The sequence below is a fragment of the Poromitra crassiceps genome (assembly GCF_964638095.1).
Source record: "Poromitra crassiceps genome assembly, chromosome: 8".
Lineage (NCBI taxonomy): Eukaryota > Metazoa > Chordata > Actinopteri > Beryciformes > Melamphaidae > Poromitra > Poromitra crassiceps.
In genome coordinates this window covers 2,062,192-2,089,662 of record NC_139629.1, presented here as the reverse complement: position 1 = coordinate 2,089,662, position 27,471 = coordinate 2,062,192, and the positions used below count along the sequence as shown (strand labels likewise).

Sequence of the window (27,471 nt, the reverse complement as noted above, 5' to 3'; positions counted from 1 at the left end):
CATAGAAAGCGCGCAAATTAACCGTTGAATATGCGCTCACTTGCTGGATTGCTCGTCGTTGTTGTTGCAGCCACCGTGTATCTGTATTTGCTGTCGTCGTACCTTCCTGCGGGCCCCCGTCGTCTTCATCCCAATGCTGCCCAAACAAACAGTGTGGACACGGCGGACTCACAGCCCACTGACACGTATGAAGAACCGCGCAGGTGACTGACACATACACAACTTTAGCTAGCAGAGATAACGTTTCTCTTTCCATAAACATCAACTTGGCATTGTATGCAGTGTGTACTGAATGGAAAGTACACTCCATTCCATTCAGTACACAGTGTACTGAATGGAAATGAACGAGATCTCTCTCTCTCTCTCTCTCTCTCTCTCTCTCTCTCTCTCTCTCTCTCTCTCTCTCTCTCTCTCTCTCTCTCTTTATCTTTATCTTTATTGATTATTTGAGCAGGCACAGTACATATCAAATACAGAAATAAAAGAAAATCCTAGTGTCTAAACAATCAAGATACATGATACAAAAAAATAATGATACTATTAGCAAGGTAATACACATACAATGCGCACAACAGTGAAAGAAGAACACAGAGGTAGATAGCAATCCACTAAAATCACACAGTAGCAAATGAGGAGATGGTGAAAAATAAATAATGTCAGAACACAACAACATGAGACCACACTAATGTCTATAGGTGGCCACAAGACTGACCCTCCCCTCTCTCTCTCTCTCTCTCTCTCTCTCTCTCTCTCTCTCTCTCTCTCTCTCTCTCTCTCTCTCTCTCTCTCTCTCTCTCACACACACACAAAGAAACACGAATTGTACATTCAAACACAAAATTAGATGTATAAGGTAAACCATGATATATTGTACAGCATGGCCATTGGCCCCGTTTGTGTGTGTGAGTGAGCAGAATAGACTACTTGCACAACTCCACTACTTCCTGAAATGAGTAGGGCATCTTGGTTTCCTGTCCTACACTATTGGATGAACTGATTAATGTCAGGTGTGCCTGACTGCTGCAGTCACAACAACAGTGATCAGGCACACCTGACATTAATCAGTTCATCCAATAGTGTAGGACAGGAAACCAAGATGCCCTACTCATTTCAGGAAGTAGTGTCGTCAAATAACTTTTATGGAAAGAAATGACAGCTCCATATTGCCCCATTGCAACATCAGCGCCCAGCAGCCTCCGCCATTTTTTATTTTTGGAAGCGTGACAGCGCCAAAAGAACCTCGCACAGGCTCGCAGTGGTCAGCTGCGGTAGCGCTGGCCCCTATAATCAGCCTCTCTAAACAGTAACTCAACGGGAGAACACTCTAAACTTTGGGGATTCACATCTTTTCCGGGCGTACTGCAAATCTTGATTGAAGTGGTGTAGTGCAGGGATGTAAAACAACAACCATATTGTGGAAACTAAGCAAAATTTTTCGTTTTCTTTGTTTAGTTTTTTCAAGATAAATACCTAATGAAAAGGACCCAAGGTTCAACTCCCGTTGAGTTACTGTTTAGAGAGGCTGATTATAGGGGCTAGCGCTACCGCAGCTGACCACTGCGAGGCGCATTCTGTTTCCAAAAATGGCCGGAGTGTCGTCTCTTTCCTTCCATGCTCTTTGGTGTCGTTGTGCAAGTAGTTTATTGTATTCGGCCACAGCTATGCCATTTTACGTGCGATCATGCTGAAGGAAGTGTAAAGAGCGCCCCTGCAGGTGACCTAAGGGAGCCCTATTTTTTAATTAGGTAGGGCCGATGAATTGCCTTAATTACCTAATGATTGCCCTAACTAATGATGTGATGTCACTCGAGCAATGATGACATCATCTGTGAAATCATCAAATAGGACCAATTGAGTGACCAATCACCAAACTATGATGTCATCAGTGATTTATGATGAATCCCGGCTTTGGAGACTAGCTGTGTTCCAGACCAGGCAGCTCTCTACCTCCCAGGGGGGTCTAACTCCCACAGATCCACTATAACAAAGAATGCAAACTGTCTGTCTGCCTGTCTGTCTGTCTGTCTGTCTGCCTGCCTGCCTGCCTGCCTGCCTGCCTGCCTGTCTGTCTGTCTGTCTGTCTGTTTGTCTGTGTGTGAGCAGAATAGTGTTTGGCCACACTGAAATATTTAATATCAATATACTTTTTAGCTATATCGCCCAGCCCTAGGCCACAGCTATGCCATTTTACGTGCGATCGGGGTGAATCTTTCAGGACTCCTGCGGGTGATCGATTAGGTAATAATTGCCCTAATTACCTAATGATGTGATGTTACTCGAGCAATGATGACATCATCCGGTGACATCATCAGTGATTTATGAGGCTTTGGAGACCACTGTGTCCAGACCAGGGCGAGGGGGGGTCCTAACTCCCACGGGTCCACTAGTACTCCTAAAATGAGATCTGAAACAAATGAGTTAACATTAGTTGAAGATTACAGAGTTTTATCATACTTTATATTGCCTCTACATGCAGGATGAAGACGAAAGCTTACTGAGTGTTGTTGTCCTTACAGGTTGAAGTTCCCGTCAGACTTGGAGGAGTTGAGGGAGTTGACCGAGCTGCTGCAGTTTTACAAGACGGAGCACACTGGCTATGTGCTGCTGCTCTTCTGCAGTGCATATCTCTACAAGCAGTCCTTTGCCATCCCTGGATCCTCACTCCTGGTAAGATCCTCACTCCTGGTAAGAACCTCACTCCTGGTAAGAACCTCACTCCTGGTAAGAACCTCACTCCTGGTAAGATCCTCACTCCTCCTGGTAAGAACCTCACTCCTGGTAAGATCCTCACTCCTGGTAAGAACCTCACTCCTGGTAAGATCCTCACTTTCTTCATATAGCAGGTAGGTCTGATGATCACGCAACAATATTTAGTATTTGAATCTTTTCACGTGGTTTTGAAGGTGCAGATGCCACCACACACTGTTGCTGGATAGCAAATCAAACACAGAAAGAGCAAGCAATCGATTTGATCTTCATGGACATGAAATGTCAGTTTTGACATGTTTCAATATGATTGGGGACTGGAACATAGGTCGTCCTCAGTGTGTCAAGACAGAGGTGCTCTGTGATGGGGCAAATACAATCAGATGGAGGTGGAAAATAGAGCCACTTTTTCCCTGAGTTGTGTGTGTGTGTGTGTGTGTGTGGGTGGGTGGTTGTGTGTGTGGTTGTGTGTGTGGTTGGGGCCTCCGTTCGAGAGGGTAGAAGAAGGTAGAAAATAATTGCAGTCGTTAGGTCTTCATCAGGGTGTAGTGAGCGACTGCATTTATTTGCTACTTTGCACTAGCCTAATATTTTCGACCATCTGCACAAATGTGCCCGAAGAGGTACCAACCACACAGCACACTCAGGACAGGTACACACAGCACACTCAGGACAGGTAGACACAGCACACTCAGGACAGGTACACACAGCACACTCAGGACAGCTACACACAGCACACTCAGGACAGATACACACAGCACACTCAGGACAGGTACACACAGCACACTCAGGACAGCTACACACAGCACACTCAGGACAGGTACACACAGCACACTCAGGACAGGTACACACAGCACACTCAGGACAGATACACACAGCACACTCAGGACAGGTACACTACACACAGGTACACTCAGGACAGGTACACACAGGTACACTCAGGACAGGTACACACAGCACACTCAGGACAGATACACACAGCACACTCAGGACAGGTACACACAGGTACACTCAGGACAGGTACACACAGCACACTCAGGACAGCTACACACAGCACACTCAGGACAGGTACACACAGCACACTCAGGACAGGTACACACAGCACACTCAGGACAGATACACACAGCACACTCAGGACACAGATACACACAGCACACTCAGGACAGGTACACACAGGTACACTCAGGACAGGTACACACAGGTACACTCAGGACAGGTACACTACACACAGCACACTCAGGACAGCTACACACAGCACACTCAGGACACAGGTACACACAGCACACTCAGGACAGGTACACACAGCACACTCAGGACAGGTACACACAGCACACTCAGGACAGGTACACTCAGCACACTCAGGACAGCTACACACAGCACACTCAGGACAGCTACACACAGCACACTCAGGACAGGTACACACAGCACACTCAGGACAGGTACACACAGGTACACTCAGGACAGGTACACACAGGTACACTCAGGACAGGTACACACAGGTACACTCAGGACAGGTACACTACACACAGCACACTCAGGACAGCTACACACAGCACACTCAGGACACGTACACACAGCACACTCAGGACAGGTACACACAGGTACACACTAGGGATGGGCATCGAATTTCGAATTTTCGAATAATCGTTGTTATTATCAAGGTCGACTTTTATTATTGAAATTCGAAATTCGGAAAAAAAAAAAAAATTGAGTGAAATGTTGCATTGTCTCCCCTGATTCTAAGTATAGTCAAATCGCTTGGTTTGAGCAAGTAAAACACTTTTTATAAGCATTTTAAGCAAGGTTTATGGAAAAATGAATGGCGGATGAAATCCCATGAAGAGGGAGAGGGGGTGACTTTGGCACCCCTTTGGCACTCAGACCTGAGCCTACTAAATATTTAATGAACCACTCATGATTGTCAAAACTGTTTTTTATTTTCGAAAATGTCAATGTCATGTAACATGTTCTTTACTTCAGTGGTGCAATGCTTGTTTGAGCTAAAAATCCACAGCAGAAGCTTTTTATATTAAATAATAAAGCCGTAGACTTAGAATCAGGGGAGACAATGCAACATTTCACTCACAAAAAAAAAAAAAATTACATTTTTAATTTTTTTTACATTTTTATTTTTAATTTCGAATTAAATTCGAATTTGGCCAGCGAATTTCGAATAGTGTTTTTGCTAGAAATGCCCATCCCTAGTACACACAGTACACTCAGGACACAGGTACACACATCACACTCAGGACAGGTACACACAGCACACTCAGGACAGGTACACACAGCACACTCAGGACAGGTACACACAGCACACTCAGGACAGGTACACACAGCACACTCAGGACAGGTACACTCAAGTGGGTCTGTTTTCCACTCGCCCCTCTGACTCGGATTGAAAATACTGAAAAGTGTCTCACACACCTGTCATTGTACTTCAAAACCACTGGCAGAGCTGCCTTTCCTTTTCCAGGTAAAGATAGATTCACGTGTCAAAGGTGATCATCACAACCAAAGCATTGTAACATCTAATAAAAAAACAGATGACATGGTCTCCTCTTGTCATTTCATCATGCAGAACATTCTAGCAGGTGCCCTGTTTGGAGCGTATGAAGGTCTGCTGCTGGCCTGTGTGCTCACCACCGTGGGCTCCACCATGTGCTACCTCCTCTCCCAGGCCTTCGGGAAACGCTACATCGTCAGCCTCTTCTCTGAGAAGGTCTCCGTGCTGCAGAGGAAGGTAGGTCAGATAGCCACACCATGGAACAAGGACTCGGTCAACTCAAGGGACAGAATAGTAATAAGCAATTCATTGTTGCCGCAAAAATATTGTTTGACAGTATACGCAAATCATGACCACATGGATATAGTCACTAACGTGGCATTACTCCTGACAGACAAAATGGAAATGACAAAAATGAAATATTCATCTCTCGTTTCCCTCCTCAAACACAAATAGAGGGTGACACGGGAGTGCTTTTTCACATCCCATTCCCACAGAAATATTCCCATCACGTCCCACTCCCGAGCCAGAGGAAAAAAAACTAATCCCACCTGTCCCACTCCCGGTAGAATGACTCCCGCTCCATCCCGCTCCATTCCCTTTAGGCAATGCAATGATTTTGATGTGATGTTCTCCCTCCTTTTTTTTAGTTTACTTTGTGTTCTACTGCAGGTTTCATTCAAACCTTTAAAAAAAAAATGAAATAAAAAAGCATTATAGGCTATAAAAATTGTCTCTTGTTGTCATGATTCCCGCTCCCGCCCGCTCCCGTTGATTTGTTTCCCGTCCCAATCCCGTGATGAACAATGAAATGACTCCCATCCCACGTGACCCACGGGAATCCCAAAAACATGTCGGCCTGTAAACACACACGCACGCACGCACGCACGCACACACACACACACACACGCACACGCACACACACACACACGCACACGCACACACACACACACACGCACACGCACACGCACACACACACACTCTAATATCAAATCTCCTTCTCCCAGGTGGAGGAGAACCAGGACTGTTTGTTCTTCTTCCTGCTCTTCCTGAGGTTCTTTCCCATGACGCCCAACTGGTTTCTGAACATGTCCGCCCCCATCGTCAACATCCCCATCACCTCCTTCTTCTGCTCAGTCTTCATAGGTAAGAACATCCCCATCACCTTCTTCTTCTGCTCAGTCTTCATTGGTAAGAACATCCCCATCACCTTCTTCTTCTGCTCAGTCTTCATTGGTAAGGAAGCACAGAGAGAGATGGCTGCTTCATCCTGCTAAACACTTCTGATCACGTGACCTTAGCCTGCTAAACACTTCTGATCACATGACCTTAGCCTGCTAAACACTTCTGATCACGTGACCTTAGCCTGCTAAACACTTCTGATCACGTGACCTTAGCCTGCTAAACACTTCTGATCACGTGACCTTAGCCTGCTAAACACTTCTGATCACGTGACCTTAGCCTGCTAAACACTTCTGATCACGTGACCTTAGCCTGCTAAACACTTCTGATCACGTGACCTTAGCCTGCTAAACACTTCTGATCACGTGACCTTAGCCTGCTAAACACTTCTGATCACGTGACCTTAGCCTGCTAAACACTTCTGATCACGTGACCTTAGCCTGCTAAACACTTCTGATCACGTGACCTTAGCCTGCTAAACACTTCTGATCACGTGACCTTAGCCTGCTAAACACTTCTGATCACGTGACCTTAGCCTGCTAAACACTTCTGATCACGTGACCTTAGCCTGCTAAACACTTCTGATCACGTGACCTTAGCCTGCTAAACACTTCTGATCACGTGACCTTAGCCTGCTAAACACTTCTGATCACGTGACCTTAGCCTGCTAAACACTTCTGATCACATGACCTTAGCCTGCTAAACACTTCTGATCACGTGACCTTAGCCTGCTAAACACTTCTGATCACGTGACCTTAGCCTGCTAAACACTTCTGATCACATGACCTTAGCCTGCTAAACACTTCTGATCACATGACCTTAGCCTGCTAAACACTTCTGATCACATGACCTTAGCCTGCTAAACACTTCTGATCACATGACCTTAGCCTGCTAAATACTTCTGATCACATGACCTTAGCCTGCTAAACACTTCTGATCACGTGACCTTAGCCTGCTAAACACTTCTGATCACATGACCTTAGCCTGCTAAACACTTCTGATCACATGACCTCGCATTCTGTTTCATTCTGCTGATCAGTCTGGCCTCCAGCCCGCCCACAAAGATTTCCAGAAATCACAAAGTGCACGGGCCAATCAGGGACCTGCCTCGTAGTTGACAACATAACCGGCCAATCAAGGACGCTGCTGACAAAACAGTATGGCGACTCCCAACATTAGTAGAGTCAACACAGCCATACGTGCCGTTATTGCAGAAATAGTCTCAAAAAGAACAAGAACAAGAGGATGCACCAGCGGATTTTCTCGGCGGAAAAGACGTTTTCGCCGCATTTACCGACGCTGATTGGCTGAAGGAGTTGTCTGTCAAGGAAAGGACTCCCGCCCACTGAAATCGATGTGGACAGCTTGGAGGGCAGACTGATCTGCAGGAGGAAACAGAATGTCAGGTCACATGATCAGAATGGTTTACCAGGCTAAGGTCATGTGATCAGAATGGTTTACCAGGCAGGTCCATCCTGCTTGTGCTATTCACCTTATTCTTTGCCCACACATGGACGCTTCCGCATTACGTCATTTCCTAATAGTATTTCCGTTTTGACTTGCCAAAAACTCTGCAGGCAAGATGGCCGCGCACACTCCGCATCTAAACTGGCAGAATTACTCCGCCATAAACTAACATATCTTGGCCAATACGTGTGTAACATACAAAATAAAACAACCCGTAATATCTTAATTTTATGTAGAATGCAGAGGACATGTAACTGTTTAGTTAAACTTGCATTCCAGGAATATTGTGATCTAAAGATGACGTTACTTTTTCGTCCTGAAACCCACATACTGTAGGTTGCGCCAGGCGTAACCTATGTGCGATTCGAAATAACGCATCCGAGATAGAAAACGTTATGAATATAGCCACGTTATAAACAACAAACTAACGCTGGTGATCCGTATGGAAACAGTGTTACTCGAAATGGTTAAAAGTTATATCAATTTGGTCATTCAGTGGCATTTTACTGCCTTATAACATAACTAACTAGCGGCTAATATTAGCCACAGATGGCAACTAGCGCTGAACCGGAAGAACAAATACGTTTGTGTTGAACGCGGAAGAGAGAAAAAGTGTGCGTGGTGAATAAGGTGAATAAGCTGTGACTACGTATCAGTAAAAGGCTTTGCTGATTCATCAGTGTTTTCAACTTCAAGCCTACAGTGCTGTGAAAAAGATTTTCATTCCTGCTTGATTTTCTATATTTTCTCACATTTTTTATATCATTTTCTCAGCTAAAAGTATGTGGCGCTCAGTAACCGCTAAGACACACAGCAACCAAACTTGGCAGATATCTTTGAATGGTCAGTTGCTACACAGGCCAAAAATATGACACCAGTCGACCACACTGTGGCGCTAGATGCATCGAATTTGGCCATTTTAGTATTAGAGATTCTGAGGGAAAAATTGGATTCCAAAGTTTGAAGCCTTTCAAAAATACAACCTTCAGCTGTGGAATAAGTAGCCCTCCCAACTGTTGTAAGTCCAGCTGTTTGAATAGTTTGATTAACAATGGCAAGAAACTCTGTCAAATCCAGAAAATCAAACAGGAGGGTGAATAATGTTTTTCACAGCACTGCAGCTGGTCTTAGATGATGTCTCACACTGGTTTCTTCCTTGTTCTCCTGTTTCTTCTCATAGGACTCTTGCCGTACAACTTCCTCTGTGTGCAGACGGGCTCCATGCTGTCGGAGGTGTCCTCCCTGGACGAGCTGTTCTCCTGGGAGCGCCTGCTGCAGCTGCTGGCCATGGCCTGTGTGGCTCTGCTGCCCGGAGCCCTGATCCGCCGCTACAGTCAGAAGCGCCTCACCCTGGACGGTCCACAGCGCCTCACCCTGGATGGTCCACAGCGCCTCACCCTGGATGGTCCACAGCGCCTCACCCTGGACGATCCACAGCGCCTCACCCTGGACGGTCCACAGCGCCTCACCCTGGACGATCCGCAGCAGAACAGGCTCGAAGCAGAGAAGAAGATCCAATAAGTCTGTCTGGGAATGAGCGCGTCGCCCTCTGGAGGCCAACTGTCACTATCAGTGTATTTATCACAGCCACAACAGGGAGCCGATTCTCCGGAAAGCTTTCTCACACACAGCTTTTGTGAAGACTGATTGTCAAGAATCCGTGACAGAGGGAGCGTTGTCACTTGCAGTGCCCTGCGTTTCTGGAGCCAGCTAGAGATGGGAAGGGATTTCAGCTCCTAGAAAACGCTGATATCGGCTCAGTGGGACTTTAAGCGGAGTATTTTTTATCAAGTGCTTGTGTGTCTGTATCACAGCATCTGTGAGAACAGTAGGCTGTGTGTGTGTGTATGTGTTGTAAAGGAATCTTTATGGGGATAAGGAAAGATGAAATCATGGGGGAATAATGTTTTTCACGTGTGTAATACAGTTACAGTATTCCTGTAATGTAAATGTGCGTTTATTTTTGATACATCTTTGCTGTAATTGTTGTTTGTTGTGGCTGGGTTTTAATGTGCCTATCGAAGAGTCATGGATATCTAGACACTTTGTTTCAAACTACTACCTCAGAAATAGACAAATAGGGGGGCTGGGCTGCGGGCGGTGTAAAAAAATATTTTTAGGTTAGATTTTTGGTCTATCCGTGGTTGTGGGGATACAATAGTTAGGCTATTTGAAGTTGAGTTAGTGTAAATTGTTTTATCTGTAACTGAATTACATATCATGTAATCATCTGTTTGCTATGAACATGAGGTTGTAATTTCATTGTGATGGTTCAACATTAGGGCTGCACAATATTGACAATGAATGACTCTTTGATTATTTTGATGAAATTGCAATACACTTGCAGATTTTTCACTATCTTAGATTTTTCAGCAAGCAGATTTCAAAAGTGAGACTGCTCAAGATTTGTGTATTTTTATTTTTTTTACAGTGTGAATGGATAGTTCTAGAGCAGAAATGTGGCTCAGCACCAGGAGACCATGTTTAGGATTCCATTTTGAGCACCAATGATTCCAAAGTAGTTTTAGGTAGTTGCCTTTTGCAATTTGGAATTAAAGAAGTTCATAATGTGATGTATTTAATTTGCAGCCCACAATGTCCATCCAACTGTGTTGCTGCTGTTTTTAAGTGAATGTCTAATTATGGTAAATTGGACAGTCTGAGGCCTCTGTTGAATCAAGCCCCGATGCTCTGAATGACTTTGTCTCCCTTTTCTGATGTTTCCCATGGTCCACGTCTACAATGCACTTGTGCATTATTTTGTCTTTTTCATAACTCTTAAGTCATTTTTGCCATTTGGGTTCAAATGTATATTATTGTCACACAGTTTCACCACAGATGGGTTTTTTGGTGCAACGTTATCCCAGAATTTGGCTTTGACATTGTGATGTACGTCAATAAAGAATACAATTACATTACATTACATCATTTGGCAGACGCTTTTATCCAAAGCGACTTACAATAACACACTTTTTGTCAGCAATAGAGCAATCAACTATGGAGCACAGTCTATGACAACTACAAATCCTGAAGGAACAGTGGTACGAGTTTTAGTTTAGGATTTTTTTTTTTTAATAAAGAGAGAAAGAAGTTAGATCAAGAAGGGCCCAGGTGGTGGACAATGTGATCACACACACACACGACTGTACGTGTTGCCTTTAGGGGAAAAAAAGTCAACATCTGCAAAAGTGTATTTCAAATCTTCTTTATTGCTCAGATCCAGGTTGGTCAGCAATACAGTTCAGTCACAACTCAACACAGCATGGCTGTTACCATGGTTACCAGAAAGGCATGGGTCCATTGAGATGCATTGAACATGGATCATATCTGTCCAGCACACAATCACCAGTCACCTTGAGGTGTTTCAGCCCCGTTGGCTCATGGGAAATGTAGGACCGAAGGGTTTTGACCCACTGAAGGAACAAAAAGGAATCTCCCATTGGTGAAATGCAATTAAGAAATGGATCCGTCAAAAACCACTAGTGTAAGTCTACGACTATATGAAATGTAGTACATACTGGATAACCTACATACTGGAGAACCTACATACTGGATAACCTAGAGGGCCTCAGCCAATTCTCATGCAATGTCTCACATTTTCTCTTTCGACAGCAATAGAGGACAAAACAACCGCTGTGGTTCTGCAAACATCTGACTGTTCCTCAACTTATCCATGCCTTTTTTTTTAAGTGTTGAATGCCCTCTATCCTGTTCATCCCCAAAAGGCAGGAACAGTTTCACAAGCCTTTTTCAGACCTGGATACTCTGGACAAACTTCCCAGTTCCTCCTGTCCAACAGGCATCCTCTACTTTTCATGTCACTCATTCATTATTTGCCATACCGCTTCCCAAATCTGTCCAGAATAACAAGCTATGATTTTTTTTACCACAATTTAACAGCTAGTATCAGTGATCTTAAAGGAATGAATATAAAAGCAAAAGAATCCCAGCTACTTCTCCAGACTATATTATATCAGTGTAAATGACGAGAAAACTAGATCACCAGAAAACAAAAACGACTAACAAAACTAACCAACCGACCACCGTGTGTGATATGACAAAACAAACACTGTACTCTCCCCGGTGATGTGTGTTAACGGTTGTTATCTGGCATTGGTTATTAATGTCTAGCACACCTCACAAAACTTGGAAACACCAATCCTTAAGAGAAGAAGAAAATAATAAGAGTTGACTATCACCTGGTAAAGTTTCACCTCAAAATGCTGTTGGTTAACAGACGTCCCAGCGATTTTGCCATTTTTTTTGCAGAAACTGGCAAATGAGACTGGGGATGCTCTGCTACACCACACACACACCACAAATGAAACGAAACATCTCGTCTAGAGGGAATCCTGGCCCAACTGAGGCTCGACCTACACAAGAAGCACAAATAAAATCAAATAAAAAAAACACACAAGTGAGACAGAGGTTTGGAAGAGGGGAAGAAAAGAATCAGTCCTCTGCACACACACACAAAAAAAACAAGAGCGTCCTGTGTTTTTCGAGTAGTGGCACTGTACTGTACTGCGTTCATGCGGGGTTCAGGTCGGGCCGGGGGGGGGCTTCAGTGTGTGAGGTACTGTACTGGCTGTGGGGAGGCGCTGCTGAAATGGCCTCAGGCAGTGTGTGGTTTTGATAGACCTTTGTTTTTTGTTAGCAGTTAGATTGTGTTCACTGGGACAATCCAGCTCATCTGATGATGACTGAGCCGAGCGGGGGGGGGGTCAAAACTGTCTGCTCTCAAAATCACTTCTTAATAGTTCAAGAACTCCAAAGACAAACACTAACCTTCACTATGATTCATTTATCGAATTCTTTTTTTGTTTTTTTTGCCCTACATTGGTTTTAGTTTTTACTAACTAAAAGTCAGCCTTGGATTCTGAGAGGTAATTTTGAAATTTACAGCACGACAAAAATAAAAATATTAGAGTGATGAGAAAACCATTTAGAGTCTCTCTCTCTCTCTCTTTTTTTTAATGAAGCTGAGACACTCTACATTTCTCCCAGCATCTCTTACAACGCAGGTGCAGATTGGTAAGAGGGTGAGGTTCTAGAGAGACAGGAATCTATGCATTTATGTGTGACTGTATTGTACATGTTTACAGATATACACTTCTCTTGTCGTACACATCAGTGACATTTCAACCACTAGTCTAGAGTTGTTCTACATTCTACACAGAAGACTAGGGTATATTACACCATGTCCAAGAGTCCTGTCAAGTGTATTTTTGCAGCTTCTTGTTTTCTTCAAAACAACCCCAGAGTATGTTGTTATCAAACAGAGCTGGTAAGATTGGGTTGGGTCGCTATAAAATTCATTTTTCACAAGTGAATAAACTTCATTGTTTTTAAAACACTCAAAAAACCTGGAGGTACAATTGGGGGGGGGGGGGGGGAGACAGGAGGTACAGTTTTTTTTTCTTGCTGTTGCTATCATGGGATTTATTTATTTCCGTCTTTGATGGTGAAATCAGTACACAACATCCACATTCAGCAGCACTTTGGGCAGGTGTGTACCCCGTACAGGTGTGTACCCCGTACAGGTGTGTGTGTACCCCGTACAGGTGTGTACCCCATAGGTCCTGCTCTTCATGCCTTTCTAGTGAAATTGACATGGGGAATCTTTTACGGGTCTCAATAAGAGGTTGAACGGCGTCCAGTCAAAGACAGTCCGATGGACCTGAACTACAGTTTTACAAAGTTTGCAGACCCATTCTGCCATCACTAGTTGGCTGGACCTGAAGAGTTTAGAAATGACTGTAAATATTTTCTCTTGTTGTTTTTATATTATTATAAAAAAAAAAAAAACTTAAAAACGCTTAAAATGATCAGTTAACAAGGCATACAAAATGTGGAAAAAGGGGAAATGAAAAGATTGGACTGAGGTACCCTGAAGCCTGAGGTAGATCACAATACTGACATGCGCACTGTTCACATCCTGACCAAAGTTATGCGGTGGGTCACTTATTGTTGTTCTCCTATTTTTTTTCAGGTTTTATTATATTATTATTCATAGTCGAGTTTTCAGGAAAATAAAACACGTCCCTTCAAAGTAATATGGCAGTGTCCCACTGAGGAAAAAAAGAAAAGGACTTTGTTTTTCTTTTTGTTTCTTATCAATAGCTCTCATCACAAAATAGGAAAAAAATAGATTCATAAATATTACTCTCTCTTTTTTATATATATATACACACACGCGCACAATCACACAGGGAGGAAGCTGTGCATATTGGCAATAACCTTGCGTCTGGAAGATGAAGCGGATGGGTGATGTCAAAATAAGGCAACAAGCTTTCATGGTCTCCAAAGTAAAGCACAAAAGGGGACATCAGGGCCTGCATGTCCGGCGCGCCGCTAACTAGCTGCTCTCCGAGCGGTTGATCGGCTTGCTTCAAAATAAAATAAAAAGCAACGGAGTCCAAAAGAAAGAGGGAGAGAGAGCGAGAGCGAGCGAGAGACATTGCAGGGCTGAGACTTCTAAAAGGCTGCATTATCATACATTCACAGCTGTCATGCCGTTTTAGAAAGCTCCCTGACAAGAGAGGATTCAAGTCAGTCGGTCACGTTTTGCGCTCGTGTGTGGTGTGTACCACAGGCCCCTCCCCCCCCCCCCCCCTCCTCACTGTCACACCACACAACACCACAAGTCTGCACCCCGCCCTCCCCCCACCCTCCCCCCCCGGGCCCTCAGCTGACTTCAAGGCGGAGCTTGTGTTAGCGCTGCACATTCAAAATGACTGGTCGTCTCTTAACGAGCGAAGGTGCTTTTTTTTTTTCTTCTTCATTTTAAGACGTCAATTTTTGCTCAAATCTCCAAGAATACCTTTTTAGAGGCATACTTTTTTGTTGTTGTTTTTTTCCCAGGACCACAAGCATGAATGTAGATACAGTCTACTGTACAGTCTACTGTACAGTCCGGATACAGTCTACTGTACAGTACGGGAATGATACCATCTTACTGGTAAAACAAATCAAAATCAAAATCAAAAATAAAAGAGTCCCTCTGTTGCGTTTAACCTCTGCGGCGAAAGTGGCAGTCAGTTCAATGTTATCAAAAGGCTGCGGAAACAAAATATTTGATCGCATTAAGAAATAATAATATGCCAGATGAGAGAGTGATGAGAAAGTGATAGCAGAGTGAAAGTGAAGAAATGAAATGAAAGTGAAAAAGAAGTGTAGCATCAGATATGAACGGTACGAAACATTTCTAAGGGACGTTTGTCCTTTGCGTTGGCACACACAGGCTTGTTACAAAGACTCAGAACATCCACTACGTTTTCTCAGGGGGGTTGTTTTGATTTCAAGTTGCCTAAAACGTGACCATGTGGGGGGACATCTCTTTACATGTAGGGGACATCTCTTTACGCGGCTGTCGCAGCCCAACCAATCTTTGAAACAAGCAAAAATATTAAAAAGTACACCAAGCCGTACTGTCATTTCCATAGAAAAATAACAGTGCATACTTTCAATGTGTCTCAATATACGTTTCTACTCTGTATTAATACTGCTAAGGATACTTACTCTTGCAATCTGAATATCGCACCGTCTTGTGAGAGAAAGTGTCCACTCGCTCTCGTTCTAACCCCAAATCTCGATTATAATGCCTCAAATGCGCTCGTGTTAATACAGTTGCTTTATCTGTCTGTTAGGCCTATGTTAGTCCAACTAAAGAGATCACGTTATGCAGGGCCACATACTATTTCCTTGAACTGTGAAGACAACATATGCCCAATTCTTTGCCATTTTCCACCCTTCTTGTTTGATTTGTTTCTGATCTTTTTTGTTAATGATATCAGTAAGGTTCCTCCCCCTCTCTACTCTGGCAGGGCTGGCAGTACACACTATGCCCTTTGGCTTGCACTCATCCCTCCCCCAGTGAAGTTCTTTGGTTTTGATCCCGGTGCTGCTGGTCTGCCCTGCATGTCCCCCTTGGCCTTGGGCCTTTGTCTGGATAGGTCTCTGTCCGTTTGGGAGGGCTACATTCATTGGCTGGCGCCGGCTGGAGCCCCGCTGGTCACTTGGAGTGGTGCGGCGGCATGGCGCCGCCCTGCTGGTGCTTCTGTTCCTGCTGTTTGACCTGCTGAATGATCTCCCGGATTTTCCTCTGTGCCGTCTGCGGAGGGAGGAGCCAAACACAACGAGGTCAATCTAAATGATATTGATATTATATTATATAATCACTACAGAAAACAGACAGTTACCGGTGCTCCGTTCTGATTGGCTGCGTCATGTTTGATGCTATGGTAAGACAACCAAAAAACACACACACACACTTCTTTAGCATAACGGTTAATTTAAGTTAATTAAGTCTCTTAGTTTAACTGAAAATAACCTCTCATGCTGGTAGGCTACTTCTGTGTCACATTGTTCAGCTGCTGTTCAAGATCTAGATTGCTTGGTGGAAGAATCACTTGACTTATTATCATCATTGAATTATTAAAAAAGCTTGAATATTTGATGATTAAAATTCTGTTTGCCCCCCGTCACCCACCCACATCAACCCCAAGCTATAGAGAGCCGCAGTAACGAGTCCGGAAATCATCGATGCTAACAGCCCTGGTTCAACACAGTTTTCGCCTATGGGAGTTTTGAATGGGTTTTTGGCGCGATGCTTCTAATAAGCTCTCTGGGCAACGCTGGCTTAATCAAACGCGAACCAGATGGTAGTAACATCATCTTCACACATGAAGACCACTTTTATGAGTTTTGAAGCTTTTATGTGCCGTTAAAAGGACGGCTAGCTAGCAAACGGCTAAATGAGACTACACTTTTGAGTCGATGGGGATATATACGTCAATAACGTCACCACTTCAAAGGGCGAACACAGAAATTCTCTTTCCCTCACCTGGTTCAGCCCCGTTCAGCGCGGGGTAATCAGTGCACACATCAACAACAGTCCAGGTTGAGTGCTGACGTGACGTGGAAGCCTATGCGACAGTGTGTAGTTCTGGATTAGTTTAGCTCGAGCATTTTACTTCTAGGGCTCGCATTTACGCTTCAAAACTCATGAAAGTGGTCCTCATGTGTGAAGATTATCCCGCTGAACCTTGGTTCGCGTTTGATTAAACTTGCGTTGCCCAGAGACCTTATTTGAAGCATCGCGCCAAAAACCCATTCAAAAATCCCATAGACAGAAACAGTGTTATACCAGGAAGTTCGGGACTTCCGCATTCAGCCTACAAAAATACGTCATCCCTGCGGCTCTCTATTAAAGCTGCACAATGCAACTCCACTCGCTGGGGCCCTCACATGGCAGCAAGAGGTAACTGAAAACGGACATTTTGAAGACCCAGAAATCATGTCATATTACAGAAATCATGTCATATTACATTAGTCAAACGCATAGTGAGTGGTGAGGGTGGGTTAGGGTTAGGGTTAGGGTTAGGAGTGGTGAGGGTGGAAGTAGTGAGTCCAACTTGCTCACTTGCTTGCACCTGTTTAGGAGACTTCCTGTGTCCAGCAGACCAACAGCAGGATTTAATTTGGGCACATCTCAATTAGTGGGGATGGGACACTCTTCTCTGTCGCAGCCACACTGTTTTTATTCAGGCTTAGGCTCAGGTGCATTTTTACATAAAAACCTTTCAATTCTACTAACAACAATTCAAATAAACAGTTTAAATATGACTCAATGAAAGATGCAGTGAGTAGGGTGTAAGAATAGACTATACTGTCTGTTATATATCTAAATCTTAATGGCTGGGATTACTGACTGACTGACTGATTGACTAACTCAGGGGTTCCCAAAAAAAATTGTGCCAAGGACCGGTAGATACATGGGAAAAAAAGTCGCAGACCGGTTGTCAATTTGAATGGTTTTAGTTACATATATATTTACTCACCAGGTGGAGACAAAGGGTAAATAACAAAGTCTGCACTCTGGAGCATACTTAAAGACTTGGAGTTTTATTAACGTTTCGGTTCAACAACCTTCATCATTCAACCTTTCTGATGAAGGTTGTTGAACCGAAACGTTAATAAAACTCCAAGTCTTTAAGTATGCTCCAGAGTGCAGACTTTTTTCTTTTCAACGTATAGCTTTGTTAGTCTAGCACCTGGTTTGCATAGTGGATGTGCAGACGCTTCTCTCTACTAAAAGGTAAATAACAGCCTTTTGTGTTGTACTGTATATAGCCTATACAGTATTTATGTTTTTGTTTTAACTACAAACATAAATAAACGTCAACTTGAAACTATGTTTCAACTACCACACACAGCCTATAATATTATAGCCTATGTTTATTTTTTTAATTTAAAAAAAAAAAAAAATTGGACCGGCTCGCGGCCCGGTACCAAATGCGTTGCGGCCCGGTACTGGTTGGGGACCACTGGAGTAATTGACTCCCCATTGTTCAAACATGCATGCATGACTGTTGAGCAGCAGCAGTCCAGGTCCGGCTTAACTAGGCTTGCCTGGTCTTGTTATTTTTTCCCCAAAGTTTTTTTTGTTTTATTTTAGTTGTTATTTAGTTATTTAGTCATTTTTAGTATTTTTGGCAGGCGTGGCATTTTCGTATATATATATAATGATAGAAACAACTACAATGAGTCTTGTTCTACATACCTGGCTGGCAAAGAAATGCCCACTGATTTTCACAAAGACCTCATCGTTCTCGTCTGGAGTTTGGTCCCGTGGTACGATGACCTCTGCACTCGTGAGGTTCTGCAGCTCGTTCACCTGGAAGAGAGAGAGAGATCCAGCGGTCGTCAGCCTGCCTCCAACCACTCGCTGACAGACAAGCTTTCAAACTCAGAGGAACTGAAGCACTCTTTCCAGATCTTTCCTGGTGCGTCATCCAACTCCCTCTCCACCATCATCCAACTCCCCTCTCCACCATCATCCAGCTCCCTCTCCACCATCATCCAACTCCCTCTCCACCATCATCCAACTCCCTCTCTACCATCATCCAGCTCCCTCTCCACCATCATCCAGCTCCCTCTCCACCATCATCCAACTCCCTCTCTACCATCATCCAACTCCCTCTACACCATCATCCAACTCTCTCTCCACCATCATCCAAGTCCCTCTCCACCATCATCCAACTCCCCTCTCCACCATCATCCAGCTCCCTCTCCACCATCATCCAACTCCCTCTCCACCATCATCCAACTCCCTCTCCACCATCATCCAACTCCCTCTCCACCATCATCCAACTCCCTCTCCACCATCATCCAACTCCCTCTCCACCATCATCCAACTCCCTCTCTACCATCATCCAACTCCCTCTCCACCATCATCCAACTCCCTCTCCACCATCATCCAACTCCCTCTCTACCATCATCCAACTCTCTCTCTACCATCATCCAGCTCCCTCTCCACCATCATCCAGCTCCCTCTCCACCATCATCCAACTCCCCTCTCCACCATCATCCAGCTCCCCTCTCCACCATCATCCAACTCCCTCTCCACCATCATCCAACTCCCTCTCCACCATCATCCAACTCCCTCTCCACCGTCATCCAACTCCCTCTCCACCGTCATCCAACTCCCTCTCTACCATCATCCAACTCCCTCTCCACCATCATCCAACTCCCTCTCCACCATCATCCAACTCTCTCTCCACCATCATCCAACTCCCTCTCTACCATCATCCAACTCCCTCTCTACCATCATCCAACTCCCTCTACACCATCATCCAACTCCCTCTCCACCATCATCCAACTCCCTCTACACCATCATCCAACTCCCTCTCTACCATCATCCAACTCCCTCTCTACCATCATCCAACTCCCCTCTCCACCATCATCCAACTCCCCTCTCCACCATCATCCAACTCCCTCTACACCATCATCCAACTCCCTCTACACCAGGGGTGTCAGACTCATATTAGGTAGAGGGCCGGATTTGTTCAACTGAAACCTCATGGGGGCCGGATTTTTTTTTTTACTAAAATCAATTCGACTCATTTACCCATTTACTTCACAAAAGAAATACTGCTCTTTCCATTTCTCTTGAAACTGCCTGCATTCCGTGTCAACCTTTCTCTTTTTCGACAGCATCTTGTTGATTCCTTTGTTTTTTGGTAGGTAGCCGAATGCGCGATTCACTTCCAGCGTGGCATCATGGCGGCTTTGTTTACACCTGATGACCTACTGACATACTTCCTTGTAGTGCAGGTTAATTAACTTATGAATGAACTCTTAGCTTGCTTATTAGCCACACGTAGTTCACGATAATGGGGTGCGAATTTAATAATAATAATAATAATATATATATATATATATATTTTTTAATATTCCAAAACATCTCGCGGGCCGGATGAAACCTGCCGGCCCGCGGGCCGTATCTCTGACATCCCTGCTCTACACCATCATGCAACTCCCTCTCCACCATCATCCGACTCCCTCTCCACCATCATCCAAATCCCCTCTCCACCATCAGCTCACCGTCTTGCCGCCTTTGCCGATGACCCTGCCAGCTGCGGTGGAGGGAACCTTAATATGCGTCTCCAGTTTGACTTCCTCCTTCGCAGTGAAGAAGTTCTCCTCTTTCAGTTTCCCAAATATCCGGCCCTGGGCCTGGAATACAGAGGAGGGTATGAGGCAAGGAGAGACTGGGGGAAAACGGGGACACACAGTTATCCACCTATGGTAACTATCATGTCAATCTAAAGCAGTTCAAAGTGACTCAATGACTGCATGAAAGTGAAGCACATGATTGGTTAATATTACATTTATGGCTCACGTCAATGCCTATATTGGAGAGAATCGCCTGCGTTTGTGAAATATTTACCGTTGAATTTCAATTGATACGTTGTTTTCGAAATTGGATCTGTATCATTTTCGGAATGAAACAATTCTATTTGTGATGAATCTAGATTCATACAGGTGTGTGCTTACCTTAAACTGAGCCTCTGGGGGCCCTGTAATGATGACCATCCTTTCAGTCACTTCTGGGCTCTCTGCCGGGGCAATCTGACAGAGGAAGAGAGGGAGATTCACTAAAGCAGAACAACATTTGACAAACTATAACTATATCACTTATGAAATATTGATTAACAACTCAAGACCCACCTCTTCAACCTCGCCTTCTCCTCACTTCACCCTACCTACTGTCCCCACCTTTTAATTTACACGAATGTATCTAATTAAAGGATTTAATTTTTGTGTGTTTCTGTAAAGCGACTTTGAGTATCTCGAAAATATATAAGATAAATGTATTATTATTATTATTAATTAAATAATTTGCATCTGTATTGGGAAATTAGTGCGTAAAAAGCCCTGATATAGTAAATTCAAAATTCACTAATTTCTTTGATAGTATTAGGCTATATTTGCAATAATAATAATGTATGGTTGTCACAAAATCCCAAGGCACACCTGGACTTGCCCCTTGGCACACCACTGATCTAAGAAGACTGCAGTTCCTACTTAAACATGATGAGAATCTGTTGAGCAGCCTGACACGCATCTCCAGATAGGCTTGAAGCCTTTTTTTCTGCCTCTCTTTTTCAAAATGCTCAGATCACTAGTCATCAGGGGCCAGTTGCACCAAGTGGTCTTACGACTGGTCTTAACACATTGACTGCCAGCCGTTTTTTTTTTGCTGTAGGTAGCTTTTGCCAAGCCGTTTTTTGAGGATTCTGGCTCATTTTACAAGAGCCGAGGATTCTTTTCTGCTTGGAGTTTGTCAACACAAAGTTCACAAAAGTACTAATAGAATGTGTGCTTTCTCTGTCTAAAAGAGTTAGTTTGTAGAGTTAGTAGTTATGTAGATATTAGCCGTTGAGTACAGCATGGTTTTAGCGTCTGAGAGTGAAAGCTGAGATAATCGCAGTTTTGTGAAATTCAATCAAACAGGCAGAACAGTCACTTTAACCATTTATTTTTGGCATCAGTGAGAGATCAGACATCCAAACAATATAGTTCCGAACGCCCTCTCCTTCAACTCCTCCCTCCGTGGGCGTGTCTAGTGGCTTTCAGCCTGCGTTTGTCACAAGCGAGTGCTCTGCTGCTGCTGCTGCTGCTGCGAGTTTGAGCAGCCTCCCTCCCTGGCAGCGAGTTTGAGCAGCCTCCCTCCCTGGCAGCGAGTGTGGATAGGTCTCACTCGTCTCTTGGGTTTGAGAGCCCCGATGAAGCCCCGTGCGACTCTAGGCTTTATGCTGCCCACCCAGTCCATTTCTGGAACCCCCCACCGCAGCAGCGCGAAAGCGCCCCCGCCTACAGTATGAGAATGAGGCTAGTTCGTTTCTGACTGTAAAATCGCCAAGCCATTTCCTTGAGAATGGAGGAAGCAGCCACGGGAGGCGGCTGCTTTTGGTTGACTTTCTCTCTGTCGGGAGAGGACCGTCGCCACCTAGCTGGTCGGTAAAATAGATTATACACATTCAATACTTCCAATATCTCCATAGGAGACGCGGGGGGCATTGATCCACGTAGCACCGTCAAAAAAAAAAAAAAGATTTTTTTGACGTATTAATACGTCGCTGGCAGTCAACCGTTGGATTATTTTTGACGTATTAATACGTCAATGGCAGTGAACGTGTTAAGTTAAGTTGGTCGTAACTTTACGACCTAACAGCTACGCCGGTTGCACCAATAGGAGCCTTCTTCTCACTAAGGCCGGTCGTAAATATTACGCCTGGTCAGGAGGAGGCGTAAGGTGCCTGTGCCTGTAGAGATCTCCGTGGTAGTATATCAGCGGAGGCCTGATGTGATTGAGTCCTCACCGTCCTCATTGTCGTAAAGTCGCCTTCGAAGCATGACGTTCGATTATAACAAACTAGTTGTGTGGCTTAGCCTTCCCAAATGTTGAGGGTCATTTTTTTGAATTTAATACATAGAATTGGGAACGTTACATTCAATTTCATTCAGACTGGCTGGCACTAATCGCCGCCATTTCCCCCGGAGCTTCCACAGGAGGAGGGGGGTGGGAGGAGGGAGGGTGTAGTGGCGCACATACAGTAGTGGGTGACGGCGCGAGGCACATTTTCGGGCCAATCAGGGCACATTCCCCGGCAATTCACATGGACGCGCATTGCTACGACCAGCGTAGTTAAGACCAGACGTAAGCCCTGTTTGTGCAACAGGCGTAAATCCACTCTAAAGACTGGTCTTAACTAAGACCGACGTAGTAGTTACGACCAGGCATAGTTAAGACCACTTGGTGCAACTGGCCCCAGATCACTAGTCATCAGATCACTAGTCATCAGATCACTAGTCATCAGATCACTAGTCATCAGGGGCCAGTTGCACCAACTGGTCTTACACTGGTCTTAAGCTAATATAAGTTGGTCGTAACTTTACGACCTAACAGCTACGCCGGTTGCACCAAGACGGCTTAAGCCTTCTTTTCACTACGCCCAGGCGTAACTCTTATGCCTGGTCAGGAGGAGGCGTAGCGCCTGCCTAACAGAGATCTCCGCGGAGACCTTTTTGAGTTCTTACCGTCATCGTCGTAACACAGCCAGTTCTCCGTCTTTTGAAGCATGATGTTAGATTACAACGAACTAGTTGTGTGGCTTAGCCTTCCCAAATGTTGCCGTAATGTTTTTTAGAATTTACTACATAGAATTGGGAACGTTACATTCAATTTCATTCAGACTGTCTGTCTGGCTCAATCGCCGCCATTTTTCCCCCGGAGCGAGGGAGGGTGGGAGGAGTGTAGTGTAGTGATGCACATACAGTAGTGGCTGATAGAGCGTAGTGGCACAGTGCGCTCCAAGCAGGTCGCGAGGCACACATCATCCAATCAGGGGGCATTCCCTGGCAATTCACATGGACGCGCATTGCTACGACCGGCGTAGTTAAGACCAGATGTAAGCCGTGTTGGTGCAACAGGCGTAAATCCACTCTAAAGACTGGTCTTAACTAAGACCGACGTAGGAGTTACGACCAGGCATAGTTAAGACCAGTTGGTGCAACCGGCCCCAGATCACTAGTCATCAGATCACTAGTCATCAGATCACTAGTCATCAGATCACTAGTCATCAGATCACTAGTCATCAGATCACTAGTCATCAGATCACTAGTCATCAGATCACTAGTCATCCGCTAACAGAGTCAGTTTGTCAACACCAAAAAACTCACATCCTCAGCTGTGGTCTGAAAAGTGACTCAGCCGACGCCGGGCGCCAACTTGATGACATCACCTTAACGCTCCATGACTGGCTCAGAAGAATGTGTGAATGCACCGTGGGGTCGAAGACAGACTCTCCAGTTGGTTAAGACGTTAAGAGACGTTAGAGATCAACCAAGCCTGGCGAGGAGGAACCCACCTTGATGGAAGCTCCAGCGAAGCGGGCTAGTTGTTTGATATGCTGTCCCTTCTTGCCGATCAAGGCCCCGACCGCCTGAGTTGGAATAAAGAGGTAGACTACCTCCTGTTCTGGAGCCTGCTGCTGAGAAAACCAAGCACACACAGAGAGAGAGAGAGGAGACAAGTCATTACGCCTTCAATGACTCTGCCGCTCTTTGAAATGCTCCACCATAATTGAGTCTTTTGAGCTCAGAGACGGTGGCGGCGGCCATGAGTGAATTCAAACCAGGGCTAGAAAAATATGTTCAATATGGTTTTAAAATCATTAGAGCAAGTTTCGGGGGTGAATTTGATTAGACTTGCCATATACTTGAACTGCCGCCGAAAATGATGACACCCACATGCAAGGAAAGTTCAATGAAGCTTTTTTAAGTTTTCTCTTTGAGTAAACATCCAACTTTGGCCGTGTCTGAATGGAATATTTCCCATTAGGACTGAGGCGTCTGCCACGTCTGTTTCTTCTTAGCATGGTAACAACACTCACACACTCGAGGTTTATGGAGTGGACGTTTATGAGCCACAGTACAACACCGGGCTGGGAAAAGTCCCCTTCCAGAAATATTTGTGGTGTGCTGGTGACTGAAACTTCCACACTCACTATCCAACCTTGATGCTGACTGAGAGGACGTCATGGTCTGTTCTTTATAATAATAATCTGCTAATAATACAATATAATATAATATAATATAATATAATATAATATAATATAATATAATATAATATAATATAATATAATATAATATAATCTGCATAGAGTACCGCAGGGATGACGTATAGGCCAACCCAAAAGTCGTGCACTTCCTGGTTCCGTGGTTCTCGTCGGGAAGTCAATGGGATTTTTGTATTGGGGATTTGGGTTAAATGCCTGAAATAAGATCTGTGCTTAACAAAAGCAGACCACTTTTATGATTTCTGAAAATCAAGATATTTTTTTACACTGCTGAACACAACATTCGCAGTTTCATACAATTTTGTTAACCACATACCTTATTCTGGGCATTTTAACCACAATATCCATGCCACTTGCCACTTTATATATATATATATATATATATATATATATATATATATATATATATATATATATATATATATATATATATACTATGCTCAAGTGTTCACACTCACATGCTATCTGTGATCACTTCCTCAGCAAATGAAGATCACTGGACTGAGCTGCTGAAAATTCTCCCACCCACGTCTTTCTTACAGCTTTAATTTGATTGGTTGGAAATGTTTTTCTTTGCATCTGAGATCAAACTAAAAATATAGTTATTATAGTTACAGTTTTGGATGTTTTCCAAATTATTGTTTTAGGTTTATTTATTTTTCGCACCATAAAAGAAAAAGAACAACAAAGACAAAGACAAAACAAAAAAAAGGGCCATTATAAAAGTGGGCTTATAAAAAGTACCTCTGGGACAAAATAACATATGTATATATAATGGAAACAACAATACACAAAACAAACAAACAAACAAAAAACACATAAATTATGTCCAAGTAGGTGTGTGTGAGTGTGTGTGTACACACACACTAGTGTACAGTATGTGATTAGGGTACATTACTGTATATTGGAGGAGAGGCTATTATGACTCAAATCTTTTTTATAGCTGTGATTATCTTTATAGTTATTGTTCTAGATGTGAGATGGGCCGTTGCAATCATCAAACTGCCCTCTGCTGGGCTAAATAATGAGGTGGGGAAAGTGCAGATCAGATGGAACATACTGGGTGCTGGTGGGGGATGGCACTTGCTGGAGGAACCCCGTACAGGCCGCTGAGATGTGAAGAGTGACTCTGTAAGTGAAGTGACATGCAGATTGGTTAAATGGTTCACACACACACACACACACACACACACACACACACACACACACACACACACACACACACACACGCACACACACACACACAGACATGCACACACACACACACACACACACACACACACACACACACACACACACACACACACACACACACACACACACACACACAACACATGCTCTTATTAGGGGAATTTCAGGGCATAAACTCAGGATGAATCACACATAACTTGCTTGACTTTCCAGCACGCGAGCACATTCTCACACGCTGTCTCACACCACTTTGGCTCGCCTTCGCTGGGCAACGAGTGGAGACTTTGTTTTACAGACAAATTGACTCATCTCCAGCACAGAGGGGGAATTCTGCTGCTTTCAAACTGTGTACAAGATCATGGAGGAAGACCCCAGAGTCTAAACACCATTGTTTTTTTTCCAAAGCACCTGGTTCACCACATGTTGGTATTCCAGCCCAGATGGGAAATGAATCGCTTCTCAAAGTCAAACATGAAGTAATCCCCAGATGAATCGTGTGCTCCCGTGCTTTGACACATGAAGTAATCCCCAGGTGAATCGTGCGCTCCCGTGCTTTGAGGGTACCCTGATGTGCTTCTATCATCGGTTTGGATTGTTGTCTGTATCTTGTCTGTCTGTAACTGTGATCAATGTTTTGCTGTAACGTGCTCTGTAGCGTGCTCTGTAACGTCCTGTAACACGGGCGCAGCTGAAAATGAGAGCTTGCTCTCAAGGGCCACCCCTGTTTAAATAAAGGTCAAATAAAAATCAATAAAAATCAAATCAAATCCAACAAAGTGATTTCTAAAGAAAAAAAAAATCGGAAAAGATTTTTTTTTGGGGGGGGGCATCCTGGATGATGTAAGTGTGAAGTCCTGCGCTTCAAATCTGGCCAGCGGACCTTTGTTGTGTGTTACCCCTACCTTGCTCCCTGACTTTGAACTGCCTAATAGAGGTGAAAATGCATAATAATAATAATAATAATAATGATAATAATAATAATAATAATAATAATAATAATAATAATAATAATAATAATAACCTTAAAAAATAAGTTTATCTTTCTGCCATTTTGTGTTTCTTTATTGCACAGCTAAGTGCAATAAAGGAGACAAGTAGAGAGAGACAGGGCGGGATTCAAACCCGCGACTTCGGAGCAACCTGGATGCCGGAAACCATCTTGAATGTGGTCGCTCATGTTCTTCTCACCTCATATGGTTGTTTGTGCAGAGGGAGTGAACCTGTGTCTGAGTGTATTCAAACGGGTGTACTCACTAAGAATGGGTTGTATCCCGCTGGCGCCACAGGGGGCATTCCACCACGCAGTCCACCAGCATGGGGCAGCACCGGAGCTGCACCAGAGGAGAAGATGCCCAGCGCGTTCAGGTTCAAGCCTGGGATAAGGTTGGTTTGTTGCTGTTTGGGTAGAAGACAGAAGGGAGGCTTTGTCTCGTTGAGATGTCAAAGCAAACAACAACAACAACAACAACAACAACAACAACAAAAACAAAAACA

General features: G+C 44.2%; 2 protein-coding genes across 2 annotated transcripts in view; one reads left to right on the top strand and one right to left on the bottom strand.

The window, feature by feature from the left end:
* Positions 1–10,709, top strand: tmem41aa (transmembrane protein 41aa). Its single transcript, XM_083642157.1, has 5 exons — positions 1–203; positions 2,517–2,667; positions 5,285–5,446; positions 6,217–6,355; positions 9,039–10,709. The coding sequence occupies exons 1-5, from the start codon at positions 31–33 to the stop codon at positions 9,377–9,379; spliced, it is 966 nt and encodes a 321-aa protein (XP_083498283.1). The 5' UTR covers positions 1–30; the 3' UTR covers positions 9,380–10,709.
* Positions 10,710–14,663: 3,954 nt separating this feature from the next.
* The window catches only part of igf2bp2a (insulin-like growth factor 2 mRNA binding protein 2a), a 33,464-nt gene continuing 20,656 nt past the window's right edge, over positions 14,664–27,471 (bottom strand). The window contains 7 exon segments of the mRNA XM_083640944.1: positions 14,664–15,971; positions 18,423–18,536; positions 20,246–20,377; positions 20,699–20,773; positions 24,076–24,198; positions 25,847–25,915; positions 27,232–27,372. Of these exon segments, the coding sequence (XP_083497070.1) occupies positions 15,873–15,971; positions 18,423–18,536; positions 20,246–20,377; positions 20,699–20,773; positions 24,076–24,198; positions 25,847–25,915; positions 27,232–27,372 (753 nt within the window). The 3' untranslated portion in view covers positions 14,664–15,872.